This window comes from Canis lupus, chromosome 4, assembly GCF_048164855.1.
Source record: "Canis lupus baileyi chromosome 4, mCanLup2.hap1, whole genome shotgun sequence".
In the NCBI taxonomy this organism is placed as follows: domain Eukaryota; kingdom Metazoa; phylum Chordata; class Mammalia; order Carnivora; family Canidae; genus Canis; species Canis lupus.
This window is the reverse complement of record NC_132841.1, coordinates 71,820,441-71,835,146: the sequence shown is the minus strand read 5'-3', so window position 1 is coordinate 71,835,146 and position 14,706 is coordinate 71,820,441. Positions and strand designations below refer to the sequence as shown.

The following is a 14,706-nucleotide window of genomic DNA, read 5'->3' as shown; positions in this document are numbered from 1 at the left end:
GAGCTGCATATTTTTAAGTAGGCATATCCCGTGGTATGTGAATTATATCTCAATAAAATTGTTATAGTAAATAGAAGAAGAAAAGAGGGCTGTGCAGAAAGACTTAGACTGTAGCACAATGTCAGGAAAGTTTCATTCAGATCACTTAGGAGTCCTTTATCCCTTGTGCTCAGTCATTGGCTGGGAACAGCCCTTAGAAAGCCTGGCCGAGTCACAGAGGCAGAAGAGTGGCAGTCAGTTAGCTTTTCACTGTTGGAGATGTGAAAGGCACATTTTCTTGGCTGCATGTCCTGTAAGCCCAAACAAGTCACATGTCCATACCCAGAACCCAGGTTTTGAGAAGTAAATGGCACATCTTGATGAAAAGAACAGCAAAGTTACACTGCCAAGGAGTGTACCACACTTGCATCGCTTGCATCAAGTCGTTAAATTCTCCCAACAGCTGACATGGATACTATTATTATTCTCATTTAATAGATGGCCGATGTAAGCATAGGGAGATTAGTTTGCAAAGATCATACAGATGGTAAGTGGTGAAGCCTGGATTTGAACTTGTCAGTCTGGCTGGATAGCCTATGCTTTTTATCATGATGCCATATTTTCATACAGTATATTAATCTAAATATCACAGAGCCGGTTAGAGAGGTGTTGTCCATTTCTCCTCCGTAAAATGAAGGCTTTGTGGGAGTAGGGAAAGGCAAAGCATGTTAATATGACAGTTCCTATTCTTTTGTGTACATTCTCCTCATTCTCCATACTACAGATCTCCAAAATTAGAGAAGCAGGAGCAAATTAGTTCAGTCTAGACCGATATTTATTCTGTTCTTAATCTTGCCACTTAAAAAAAATCCTGGCATATTTTTAATCCTGGCAGAGTAAGTAACTCTAACATGTGACTGAAAATATAGACATGCTTGGTTATCACTAAACTTGAAAATAGATTCCCAATGAGAAAGAAATTTTATATCTTTTGAGAGGGTCCTAGGAACAGATTTGAGAGGACAAATGTTAGTACATCTCATTTTTTAGAGAGCCCAGCATTTGCTTCATCTTGCTCTTAGAGTTTGTGTTTTGGTAGCATAGTTATATGTCAGCAACTTTCTGAAAAGAGCTACCTAATACAGAGTTAATAAGTTTGTGGCATTGACATAAGGCAGGGGTTAACAGGTCAAATGTAACTCGGTGTCTTTGGGAGTTGAGAAGGAGAGGAGTGGGAAGATGTGTAGGGTGTATGATTTTAAAAATTAACAAACTAAGAAACAGATTAAGCAGCTTGGCCGGGGTCAAACTATAATATATCAGATTGAAAATGTAGGTGAAGTTAGCTTGGCTGTAGGATTGGTATTCTTTTTTTTTTTTTTTAATAATAAATTTATTTTTTATTAGTGTTCAATTTGCGAACATACAGAATAATACCCAGTGGTCAACCCGTCAAGTGCCCCCCTCAGTGCCCGCCACCCAGTCACCCCCACCCCCCACCCTCCTCCCCTTCCACCACCCCTAGTTTGTTTCCCAGAGTTAGGAGTCTTCCATGTTCTGTCTCCTTTTTTGATATTTCTTACCCATTTCTTCTCCCTTCCCCTCTGTTCCCTTTCACTATTATTTATATTCCCCAAATGAATGAGACCATACAATGTTTGTCCTTCTCCGATTGACTTATTTCACTCAGCATAATACCCTCCAGTTCCATCCACGTCGAAGCAAATGGTGGGTATTTGTCATTTCTAATGGCTGAGTAATATTCCATTGTATACATAAACCACATCTTCTTTATCCATTCATCTTTTGATGGACACCGAGGCTCCTTCCACAGTTTGGCTATTGTGGACATTGCTGCTAGAAACATCGGGCTGCAGGTGTCCCTGCGTTTCATTGCATCTGTATCTTTGGGGTAAATCCCCAGCAGTGCAATTGCTGGGTCGTAGGGCAGATCTATTTTTAACTCTTTGAGGAACCTCCACACAGTTTTCCAGAGTGGCTGCACCATTTCACATTCCCACCAACAGTGCAAGAGGGTTTCCTTTTCTCCGCATCCTCTCCAACATTTGTGGTTTCTTGTCTTGTTAATTTTCCCCATTCTCACTGGTGTGAGGTGGTATCTCATTGTGGTTTTGATTTGTATTTCCCTGATGGCAAGTGATGCAGAGCATTTTCTCATATGCCTGTTGGCCATGTCTATGTCTTCCTCTGTGAGATTTCTGTTCATGTCTTTTGCCCATTTCATGATTGGATTGTTTGTTTCTTTGCTGTTGAGTTTAAGAAGTTCTTTATAGATCTTGGAAACTAGCCCTTTATCTGATAGGTCATTTGCAAATATCTTCTCCCATTCTGTAGGTTGTCTTTGAGTTTTGTTGACTGTATCCTTTGCTGTGCAAAAACTTCTTATCTTGATGAAGTCCCAATAGTTCATTTTTGCTTTTGTTTCTTTTGCCTTCGTGGATGTATCTTGCAAGAAGTTTCTGTGGCCGAGTTCAAAAAGGGTGTTGCCTGTGTTCTCCTCTAGGATTTTGATGGAAACTTGTCTCACATTTAGATCTTTCATCCATTTTGAGTTTATCTTTGTGTATGGTGAAAGAGAGTGGTCTAGTTTCATTCTTCTGCATGTGGATGTCCAATTTTCCCAGCACCATTTATTGAAGAGACGGTCTTTCTTCCAGTGGATAGTCTTTCCTCCTTTATAGAATATTAGTTGACCATAAAGTTGAGGGTCCACTTCTGGAGTCTCTATTCTGTTCCATTGATCTATGTGTCTGTTTTTTTTTGTTTGTTTGTTTGTTTTTTTTATTTACTTATGATAGTCACAGAGAGAGAGAGGCAGAGACACAGGCAGAGGGAGAAGCAGGCTCCATGCACCGGGAGCCTGATATGGGATTCGATCCCGGGTCTCCAGGATCGCGCCCTGGGCCAAAGGCAGGCGCCAAACCGCTGCGCCACCCAGGGATCCCCTATGTGTCTGTTTTTGTGCCAGTACCACACTGTCTTGATGACCACAGCTTTAGTACCACACTGTCTTGATGACCACAGCTTTGTAGTACAACCTGAAATCTGGCATTGTGATGCCCCCAGCTGTGGTTTTCTTTTTTAAAATTCCCCTGGCTATTCGGGGTCTTTTCTGATTCCACACAAATCTTAAAATAATTTGTTCTAACTCTCTGAAGAAAGTCTATGGTATTTTGACAGGGATTGCATTAAACGTGTAAATTGCCCTGGGTAACATTGACATTTTCACAATTAATTCTGCCAATCCATGAACATGGAATATTTTTCCATCTCTTTGTGTCTTCCTCAATTTCTTTCAGAAGTGTTCTGTAATTTTTAGGGTATAGATCCTTTACCTCTTTGGTTAGGTTTATTCCTAGGTATCTTATGCTTTTGGGTACAATTGTAAATGGTATTGACTCCTTAATTTCTCTTTCTTCAGTCTCATTGTTAGTGTATAGAAATGCCGCTGATTTCTGGGCATTGATTTTGTATCCTGCCACACTGCCAAATTGCTGTATGAGTTCTAGCAATCTTGGGGTGGAGTCTTTTGGGTTTTCTATGTAGAGTATCATGTCATTGGCGAAGAGGGAGAGTTTGACTTCTTCTTTGCCAATTTGAATGCCTTTAATGTCTTTTTGTAGTTTTGCCAATTTGAATGCCTTTAATGTCTTTTTGTAGTCTGATTGCTGAGGCTAAGACTTCTAGTACTATGTTGAATAGCAGTGGTGAGAGTGGACATCTCTGTCTTGTTCCTGATCTTAGGGGAAAGGCTCCCAGTGCTCCCCCATTGAGAGTTATATTTGCTGCGGGCTTTTTGTAGATGGCTTTTAAGATGTTGAGGAATGTTCCTTTTATCCCTATACTCTGAAGAGTTTTGATCAGGAAGGATGCTGTATTTTGTCAAATGCTTTCTCTGCATCTATTGAGAGGATCATATGGTTCTTGGTTTTTCTCTTGCTGATATGATGAATCACATTGATTGTTTTACGAGTGTTGAACCAGCCTTGTGTCCCGGGAATAAATCCTACTTGGTCATGGTGAATAATTTTCTTAATGTACTGTTGGATCCTATTGGCTAGCATCTTGTTGAGAATTTTTGCATCCATGTTCATCAGGGATATTGGTCTATAATTCTCCTTTTTGGTGGGGTCTTTGTCTGGTTTTGGAATTAAGGTGAGGCTGGCCTCATAGAATGAATTTGGAAGTACTCCATCTCTTTCTATCTTTCCAAACAGCTTTAGTAGAATAGGTATGGTTTCTTCTTTAAACGTTTGATAGAATTCCCCAGGGAAGCCATCTGGCCCTGGACTTCTGTGTCTTGGGAGGTTTTTGATGACTGCTTCAATTTCCTCCCTGGTTATTGGCCTGTTCAGGTTTTCTATTTCTTCCTGTTCCAGTTTTGGTAGTTTGTGGCTTTCCAGGAATGTGTCCATTTCTTCTAGATTGCCTAATTTATTGGCATGTAGCTGTTCATAATATGTTTTTAAAATTGTTTGTATTTCCTTGGTGTTGGTAGTGATCTCTCCTTTCTCATTCATGATTTTATTAATTTGAGTCTTCTCTCTCTTCTTTTTAATAAGGCTGGCTAATGGTTTATCTATCTTATTAATTCTTTCAAAGAACCAACTCCTGGTTCTGTTGATCTGTTCCACAGTTCTTCTGGTCTCGATTTTGTTGAGTTCTGCTTGAATCTTTATTAACTCTCTTCTTCTGCTGGGTGTAGGATCTATTTGCTGTTTTTTCTCTAGCTCCTGGATCGGTATTCTTTTCATTATTTTTTTCTGTTTTCAGCCCTGCAGTTCATTTAAATTTTCTCATTTAAAATAGTTTATTCCATTTCTCTGTTAATTATAAAACATGTTTTGATCATTTTGAGGGCTGTCATTCCTCTTGCATTGACTGACACACACTAGAAAAGTAAAGATATTGGGATCTAGGCAGCCCCTGGATGTAAACTCACTGACCATTGGTAGCGCCACAGAATGTTTGAATTACATTTAGGATTTCAAGAATGGTATATTTAAGACTTTGTGGAAGACATAATTTTTTTCTTTAAGAATTTGGCAGACTGCATTAGAGAAGAAAAACTAGAATTAGTATAGCCACAGAAGACAGGACCAGGAGTCATAAGTAGATACTGGAATTCTAGGAACTAGTCTTGGACCCAGTTTAAGAAAAGCGTTCCCGATTAGAGCCACCTAGAAATGGACTGATGTTGCTTGTAGTCATGAGTTCTGTACTGCCAGAGGCTTCTAACCATCTGCTAAGAAAGGATATAGGGACAGTTTTACCAATTGGAGTTTGTATGGTATGATCTCAGGAGAAGGCCTTTAAAACTCAAGCATTTTCCATCACTATGAATCTGTGAGATTTGATACTCTCCAAATGATAACATAAAAAGTCCTCCTAAGAATAGGAAACCAATATAAAGGAGTTAATAATCTTAGTTTCCCCGAAGAACAATGTTCTTTGCCTACGATGGTCATAAAATCAGTTAAAGGAGAAGCCACAGTTTTAGATTTCCCACACTATGCCAGAAGTGTTTTTAGTCAGGTTGACTCTGTTTCCAAAGTATGAGGGTGTTTTGTCCTCATGACTGTCCAAGTGTTCATATTTTCAGCAAGTTTATGATCACCTCTGGCTATCTATTTTATTTCAGTAGAATAAACTTTTGTTATTGGTTAAAGTGAAGTTAATAATTGAAGAGCACTTTTGACATAAAATCTGTGAGCTGTCCATCTCAAGTGAGGACATTTTGCTTTTTCATTTTATTAGATCCTTTAAAAGAGGAAATGATTTAGATTATTTAGAGTACAATCTTTCTCTCATAATTTTAATTATTAATATGCAGCCATTTATTAGTCTAAAGGAGCATTGCCCCGAGATGCAAATTAATATGACAATAGGAACTGTGGGAAGTCAGAAGGACAAGGTAGGGTTTGTTTTGTGGCATATATTCACACATTCTGCATTATAAACAATGAATTATAAAAGTTTCACAATACCCAACCTCCAATATAGTGGCCTTTTAAAGTAGTACCTAAAAATGGAGACATAAAATTGTGGCAGATGAATATTTGGTAAAGTCTTTTCTTACTATAAAGGCAAAATCACTTGTAGTCATAATCCCTTATTCCCATTCAGTTCCTTATATTGTAGTTATACTATCATCTGTTAGATCCAGCAGAATCTTAAGTTTTGAAACAGCACTTTTTCTTTGCTTGAGTACCAGATGGCTATATGTCTTTAAATGCTAGAATCCCGCTCAGGGCAGTAAAAAGAGGAAGCAAGACCTATTTAGGGAACAGCAGATTTGCAGCCTCATCTCACGCCCTCTCTGAGCAGCAAGGATGAGAATTAGACTATCACAGGGAACAACCTGCTTGCCACTGGGCTCATGTTGAAGCTCATATGATAGGATTCCTTTGGATTCTACACCTTTTAAGGTTCTTTATCCTATTTACTGGTATATGTATGTATACACATCTGTGTGTATGTGTGTATGTATATGTTCAAATATTAGCATTCAAAATCTGTTTTGTCCTATTTTTTTTTAAGATTTTATTTATTTATTCATGAGAGACACAGATAGAGACAGAGGCAGAGACACAGATAGAGGAGAAGCAGACTCCATGCAGGAAGCTCGACACGGGACTCGATCCCGGGACTCCAGGATCATGCCCTGGGCCGAAGGCAGGCGCCAAACCACTGAGCCACCCAGGGGATCCCCCTGTTTTGTCCTATTAATAATAAAAAGTACATATTGATCAGTTAGTGGAATTATAAAATATTATATATACCAGTTTTTGTCTTTTCCTTAAGAATCGCAGAGCTGTCAGTGACCCTAGAAATCAGCTGGTGCAAGCCATTTATTTTACAGCGGATAGACTTGTGATCCGGAAAGACTAATTTGCCCCCAGACACACTGCTGGTTTTTATTCAGCTAAGTCTAGCTTTCCCGTCTCCTGGTTCCTGGCCCAGTCTTACTATATTGCATTGCCTTACCACTCCTGAAATGATGGGTTTTCCTTCTATTTAGATGTGTTTATACCTTTATGAGGATTAAAAATAAATACATTTAAAACAAACAAAAAACCGAGTTAATTTCACTGGGAGGCCAAATGTAAGGACAGACTTTTTGGTAAACTGCTACCACTACACTATCTTTCAGAAGTTTTATTTAGAGTTTAGTAGTTGATGACTTGATGAAATATGACCAAGTGGCAAATTTTCCCTGTTGAGTTCAGTAGCAGAGTTTTGTTTTTCTGAGGAACAAAATATTCCCAATCCATTCTTCACGTGTCCAGGATGATCTTTTTAAAATAAGTAAGCCAAGTCATGTTCTCCGAGTAATCTCTATTAAGCAGCTCCCTTTTGTCTTCAGGATAAAATGTAAGCCCTTAATATGGCCTATAAGGCCTCTGGTGATCGAGGCTCTCTGCTCATACTATTATCCCCCACTTCTTCTTTCCCTCAAGTCATGATTAGCTTCTTTTAGTTCTTTGCAACCAGTTCTTTTACTTTTATGCACATGTTAAGCTTTCTATTGGTTTTGTAACAAATTACCACTAATATAGTACCTTAAAAAACACCCAGTTTATTATTTCACAATTTCTGTAGATAAGATGTCTGGCATGGTGTGGTGGGATTCTCTTCTTAGGGTCTCATCAAGCTAAAATTGAACTGTTGGCTAGGGCTGTGTCTCTCATCTGGGGCTCAGGGTCCTCTTTCAGATGCACTGGTTATTGGCAGCATTCAGGTCCCTATTTCCTTGACACATCTTTAGAGTTAACAGTGGCATGTCAAACACTTTATTCTTCCAGTCTCTCTGACTTAACTGTCTCTCGTGTTTCTGTGGCTTCCTTTTCTGTCCTCAGGAAGAAGTTCTGCTTTCAAGTTCTCATGTGACTGCTTCAGCCCCACCTGGATAATCCAGGATAATCTCTCTTTTAAGATTAACTAGTTAGTTACTTTGGTTATACCTACAGAGGCTCTTTTGCCATGTAGAATGACATATTTATGGGGGTGGACGTCATAGGGGTCAAAATTCTGCCTACTACAACAAAGTACCCTGTGACTGGAATACTCGTTCTTGTCTCTGCCTCCTGCTCCTTCATCTGCTAACTCATACTTTCATCAGCTGGGTCTCAGAATTTCTTTTTTGTCCTTCCCCCACCCTGACCCTCTTTCCCAGGTTTGGATTAGGCACCTCTCTTCAGTGCTCACTGCTCTTCACGTCCCCATTGTACCACTTGTCACTTCTTATACTTAACCCAGACTGTCAACTCTCTGAGGAGAAAAGCCAGGTTTAATTTAGTACATTTGTGTTTCCTTGTTTAACCTTGTATCGGTCATACAGTTGATGCCCAATTAAAAGTTAAATCAATAAGTTATTTGTATCCATGAAAGGTGGAAGTGCAGTAGCCATGTTTAATACAGAGGAAGAAAAAATATACAGACGAAGAGAGAGAACAAATTTAACTTAATATACACAAATTATTAAAAACAAAACCAGAAAAAACCCTGTCTGCTTTTGTGAGGTAATGACGTGCTCCTCATTACTGAAAGCTTTTAGGTGGAAGTTCAAAGGGTGTCAGGGATGTTAGAGGGAGGCTGACATACATGAGCTCTGTTTTGTGACTCATTCTTGTTAGGGTTGATATGGGACCAAAGGAGATGGGGTCACTTGTATTCTTACACCTGTAGCTCTCGGGAAAGACCTATATGCTGTTATCACTGGCAGTGCTCCTGTCTCTTCACTTGAATTATCCAGCCTGCTGGAGCTAGGATAATTGACTCCCTAGTATTTTGCCTGTGCTGGTTACTGTATCATAACTGAATGACAAGATTAGTGTAGTAGAGTTACTTTTATAACTCATTAACTGTGCAGAAGCAACATTAGAAGTAAAAAGACTATTAACATACATTACTAGAGAAGGAGTATAGTGTAGTGTTTAAGAGCAGGCTTTTGGTTCAAACACTTAATAGCTCTACCACTTGCTAGCTGTGTGACCTTAAATCAGGTACTTAAGTCTTTGTGGTTCAGTTTCCTAACCTGTAAGATGCACATCATAATAGTAGAACCTAACTTGTAAAGTGATTGAATTAAGTAGGCAAGGTAGTAAAGGATAGAGTGCATAGGGTAGGATTAGCATTGTGTCAGGGTTAGCTCTCCTCCCCCCCATGACAACATTATCCTACAGGCACATTAAAGAGAGTTCAAGACTTACAACCACATGCCTAGTGTTTGGCATATACTAGGAATACAATGATATATATACTTTTTAAAGTAGGCACCATGCCCAATGTGGGGCTTAAACTCACAATGCTGAGTGAGATCAACAGTAACATGCTTTACTGACTGAGCCAGCTAGGCCCCCCCTACAATGATATTTTTTATTTTATAAATAATCTGTTCATTTATAATTTTATTTATATTTATTCTTTCAGATAACGGTAGGAATTGGTCCCAATAACCTTATGCTATAAGAACTAAATACTGTATTAATCTTGTGTTGCTCAGAGTTTGCTAAGACAATCTGAAAAATAGGACTTAATTTCTCTTTTATTAAAGCAAATGGATGTTTTTAGAAACCTTTTTTTTTTTAAGATTTTATTTATGAGAGAGAGAGAGAGAATGGGAGAGAGAGGCAGAGACACAGGCAGAGAGAGAAGCAGGCCTCCTGCAAGGAGCCCGACGTGGTACTCGATCCTGGATCCCAGGATCATGCCCTGAGCTGAAGGCAGACGTTCAACCACTCAGCTACCCAGGCGTCCCAAGAAACCTTTTGAATGATTTTCCAGAATAAAGAATACTGTAGTCAAGTAAAATTAATATTTTATGTATATAATTTTCTGGATGATAAAGTAAAATACTCTGGCCACAAAAATGTTCTCATTTGATTTCAGATGAGATATTAACTCTTTGCTTATCTTTGCAAACAGGTTCATCCTAAATTTCACTATAAACAGGCCCATGACCCAGGCACAGACACTTCTTGTGTGGCTTTTTCCTATGATGGCAATGTCCTGGCATCTCGTGGAGGTAGGTTAAAAACCTTCTTTTGGATGTGTTTCTATATATAAAAATGATCGTAATTAACTCTAACAAATGTTACAATAATATCCTAATAGTAAAGCTAGCTGTGTTTTTGTTAATGTACCTTTGCCAGTCTGACTTATTTTTCTCAACTAAAATGCATTTCTAACTTGGCAATATTGTTTTCTTAAAAGGTACCAAGTAAAATTTAGCAAATATGTACTTTTTTGCTTAAGTTTTAATTTTAGCTTCAAATTCCCTCAGAGTTTGAAGCCTCCAAGGATGACCTTTGCCTCTACCTCATGGAGTTTTGTAGATGATGTTCTGAATTCTTTCTATATTATTTTATAATTTAGAGTCTTCTGTTGGCTCATTGTTGATTTTTTTTTTCAGTTCGAACACTTTAAGCCCAATTCTGTTAAAAAAAAGTTGTGTACCTGGATGTTAGTTTTTAAATAGCTCCATAGTTCTATGTGGCCATATGATAAGTTTACTTATCCTTATTCATATGGTTGAATATAGGCTGTTTCTTTTTGCTTCTTTCTTACATGTATAAACTAAGTGTTGACAGAAGGAGAAAAGAGCATAGTATGGGCAGCTTATGAGCAGAGCATTACAGGAAGTATGGGACATGACTGAGGATCTGCCTGTAGGCCCGTTTGTTAGGAGAGAAAAGAAACAGTAGAGTAAGTGGATTGGAGCCATTACAGATGGCTTTAAATATCACATAAAGGATTTAGTCTTTATTCTGTAGGCCATATTAATTTAGCAACACTGCATTTGGTCTGTCATTCATCACTCACCTGCTCTATGTTGAGCAACTACTCTGAGCTAGCATTATGCTAGGTGCTGGGTCTAAACTGTGAACATCATAGACAGAGTTCCTTTCTTAAAAGAATTTGCAACCTGGTGTAGAGGGCAGTGGAAGTGAGAAGGAGATGAAGAGACTTGGCACAGCTTTCACTCAGTTCAGCCGTTCCTTGTCTGTATACCTTGGGAACTGCATTCAGATTCTCTTTCCTCTGAAGAAGCCTTCTCTATTATATCCAAACTACCCTCACTTACATAATTGTAAAAAAATCAAAGCGTATGTATATGTAATTTCTATTTATGGTATATATAGTATATTTCTATATATGGTATATGTATTACCTATTTATGGTGTGTGTGTGTGTGCATGGTATATTATGGTATATATATAAAGTGGATCTGTATGAAATACGTATTTTGGTCCATCAATTCTAACCTATTTGGGTCTTGAGATGACTCTTAATTAAGACTATACACACACACACACACACACACACTCTTAACTTGGAAATAGTGGTTTATACCCCCACAATTGTGTATCTGAATCTTCTGGGAAAGTTTTTCAAATGATGAACGTTTCACTTAGAAATTCTCACATTTACTCTTGCGGCTTTAGAATGGCATACCCAAATCTCCAATGTGCAGTGGGGAGCCAAGAGTGGGGAATAAGAGGGAAGCATAGTTTGAAGATTCCTCTCAGAGGATTTCAAAATTGGCCAGCCCCAAATCAGTTGATAATTACTGGAAGTATAGGACTAACTCCATTTCAGTCAAAGCCATTTTGGTGATAATTCTTACCTTCCCCTTCCATCCTGTAATAGCTGTTGGGTAACATGTCACCAACACAGCCTATATACTGTATTCCACCCTTTTTCTTCTTGGATGTACAAAATATGGCAGATGGAAGTCTACTCAACAGAGTCCCCGGGTGTTGTAAGACACTCCTGCTAGCTCCAGAACCTGCCACATTAGCTAAACTGTTTAATGCAGATTAATGTTTTCTTATTGTTTGAGAATTATGAGGAATGTAATCTTTTTTTTAAGACTAAGAGCAAAAAGGTGAATCTTACAAAGTTCTTCCAGTGTAAGCAGGTCCCCAGTCCAGCCAATCTGTGGATGAGTACACTTGCCAAAAGTTGGGTTTCAGAAGAAGGGTCGCTTGGGAGAGGATGGAGATTTTATTGAAATCTCCATTCACCTCACTTGCACCTGATACTGATTCTTTATTGGACCCAAGAGGTTGAGGCAGGTTTCAGCTGTGGACACTAGGGAGCAAGAACAGCAAAGACATTACTTATATGAGTTTTGGCTTTCATTCTGGTCAGGAATATTAGTTAGTAGCTCTATAGAAATATAAAAAAATGACTTTTAGAAGAATATTCATTATGCTTTAAAGAGCTTGGAAAAGCTGTACTCCCTAGCAAAGTGAAGAATGATAGCCGCAGGTAGAGTTACACTGGAGGGAAGGGAATCACATGGCTCATTCTCATTAATGTTAATGGATAGCTTCATCTACACACCACTGGGAGAAAGAACCTGTTGTGAACTGAACTATTTTCAGTTCTGATGGTTGTTAAATTAATATCTTCTTAAGAAGTCAGGTTATGCTCAACTATACCATAGGGGAGCTGCCAGCTGCTGTAAAATCACTCCTTAGAGTAGATTCTCCAGGGCTCCTTCTAGCCTACAGATGCTACATCAGTTTGGAAATTTATTTCTAGAAGTCCAGTTCATTATCATAAATCTTTCTACTGTTCTCACATCTACTGCTTTCAAACTCCCCAGTTAAAAAAGTAAAACGCACTTATGTGAATTTTTCTTTCCCCTCCTTCCTTCCTATAGTTTATACAGTAAGTTTAGCAAACACTGAACATAGAAATTGTTCTTTCCATACAATTCACTTTTTTTTTTCTTTTTCATTCCTCTGTAAGGTGATGATACATTGAAATTATGGGACATCCGACAGTTTAATAAGCCACTTTTTTCAGCCTCGGGTCTTCCTACCATGTTCCCAATGTAAGTAGCATGTTTTAAAGAATTGATAAACATAAGAGAATAGAAAAGAAATTTCTTCACCTTAATTTATATCATATGTATTTTAAAAAGGAACAGGAAGAGTATTTGAAATCTGTTTTTGAAAGATGCATTTTATTTTTCCCTTTTATTTGCACATTCTTCGGGCAATAAAATTTTTTTGAAGTTGAAATGATGCATGTTCATGAATTTCTATGTTTGTGTACATACATATATATAGGTGTTGGGGTAGTAAAAATATTTTAAGAGATTGAATTGTTCTTTTAATATGTATAAATGACAGGGTAGATATGTATATTTGTGGTCTTAAAATTTGAACCCCATTCCATCAAAGTGATTTTTCATAGTTTTATAATAACTATGACTTTGGAAAGTCCTGCGCTCCAAAGTCCTGAGACTTTGGAAAGTCTCAGTTAATAACTGAGAGTTATTGTATATCATTTTTGCAATTTTTTTCTTATCATAATTCCAATCTGTAATTCAGTATCCTTCACTTGTTCAGAGTATCTTGCTCTAGGTAGCTGAACACTGTTATCTCCATTCTATTAAGTTGACAACTGAAGCATTTAAGATTTTTCTAAGGCAGCTGAGGTGAGATTTGAACTTTAAGTCCTACAGTTGGTGCCTAAGCAAAACTTTCTGTTTTTGTAGAAATAAAATTTCACATCTGTGTTAAATAATGACCAACAGGGAGAGCGTGAAGGTGATGGAAGCATCAAATGGAGGAAACTGTGTAATAGCAGAGCACTAACTCTAACATGGTCCATTGCCGATGGCATTTATCTGTTAAAGCGAACAGATGGACAAACAAACATGAATTTATAGCTGATGAGAATTTTTTGAGATATTATGCCTGCTGCAAGCTATGCAACTGCCTAACTTATTTGGATCATGTCTTAGATTATTCACAATCAGGTGGCCAGATCTCTAATAACAAGGGCTCTTGAATCATAGCCATCTCTTAGGTTCCAGCGGCTCAACCTGCTCCTCATTTCATGGTGCTTGACTTGACAAAACTCAAATTATTTGAGGATGGTGGTTAGTGGTGGTAAAAAATAATTCCAAAACTGGACAAAATAATCACTAGTTAGACATTAGTCATACAATATCTATTTGTCTATAATACTGTCAAGGTCTCTCTTGAGTTTTTCCCACACTTCCTTTACATTAAAAAAATATAGTGTGTAGAAGTTAAAAGCATAGATTCTGGAATCATACTGCCTGAGTTCGAATCCCAGCTGCACCACTTACTTTTGTGACCTTGGGCAAGGTTTCTTTAATCTCTCTGCCTCAGTTTCCTCGTCAGTAAAATGGGGACAATAATATCTATCCCGTAGGATTATTGTGAAGATTAAGTAATCTAATACAAGTGCTTGACTCCCTGTGTGCCTCCTATCAGAGTTACCTCTTATTACAATGGTCTTGTTTATATGTTATTTAACTCATTCCTGTAGGGTCATAAGCTTATGCTTAAACACTATTTTTGTCTGCAGGACTGATTGCTGTTTCAGTCCAGATGATAAACTCATAGTCACCGGGACATCTGTTCAGAGGGGATGTGGCAGCGGCAAACTTGTTTTCTTTGAGCGCAGGACTTTCCAAAGGGTGTATGAAATAGACATCACGGATGCGGTATGTAAATTCTTCTCTCCTCAGCCTTGAGAATGGAGTGAAGTTTGCCTCTTAGTCATCTTTTGTTTTGGTTTTAGTTTTTAAATAGAACATAAGTCCTGCCTCTTACAGTGCAGTGGTAGCTGCTTTTTTCCCCAACATAGGAATTGTTAGTATGTTGTGGACTGGCTGATCTCCCTTTTCCCTTCCTCTGACCCAGTATTTCCTAT

The 14,706-nt window shown here is 38.2% G+C and overlaps 1 protein-coding gene across 3 annotated transcripts in view; it reads left to right on the top strand.

Annotated features, from left to right (window-relative positions):
• The window catches only part of WDR70 (WD repeat domain 70), a 310,665-nt gene that overhangs the window by 248,098 nt on the left and 47,861 nt on the right, over window positions 1–14,706 (top strand). For all 3 annotated transcript variants that reach the window (XM_072824838.1, XM_072824837.1, XM_072824836.1), the window contains exons 11-13: window positions 9,928–10,027; window positions 12,763–12,847; window positions 14,359–14,497. In XM_072824838.1, coding sequence (XP_072680939.1) covers window positions 9,928–10,027; window positions 12,763–12,847; window positions 14,359–14,497 — 324 coding nt within the window. The remainder of the gene's footprint in view (window positions 1–9,927; window positions 10,028–12,762; window positions 12,848–14,358; window positions 14,498–14,706) is intronic.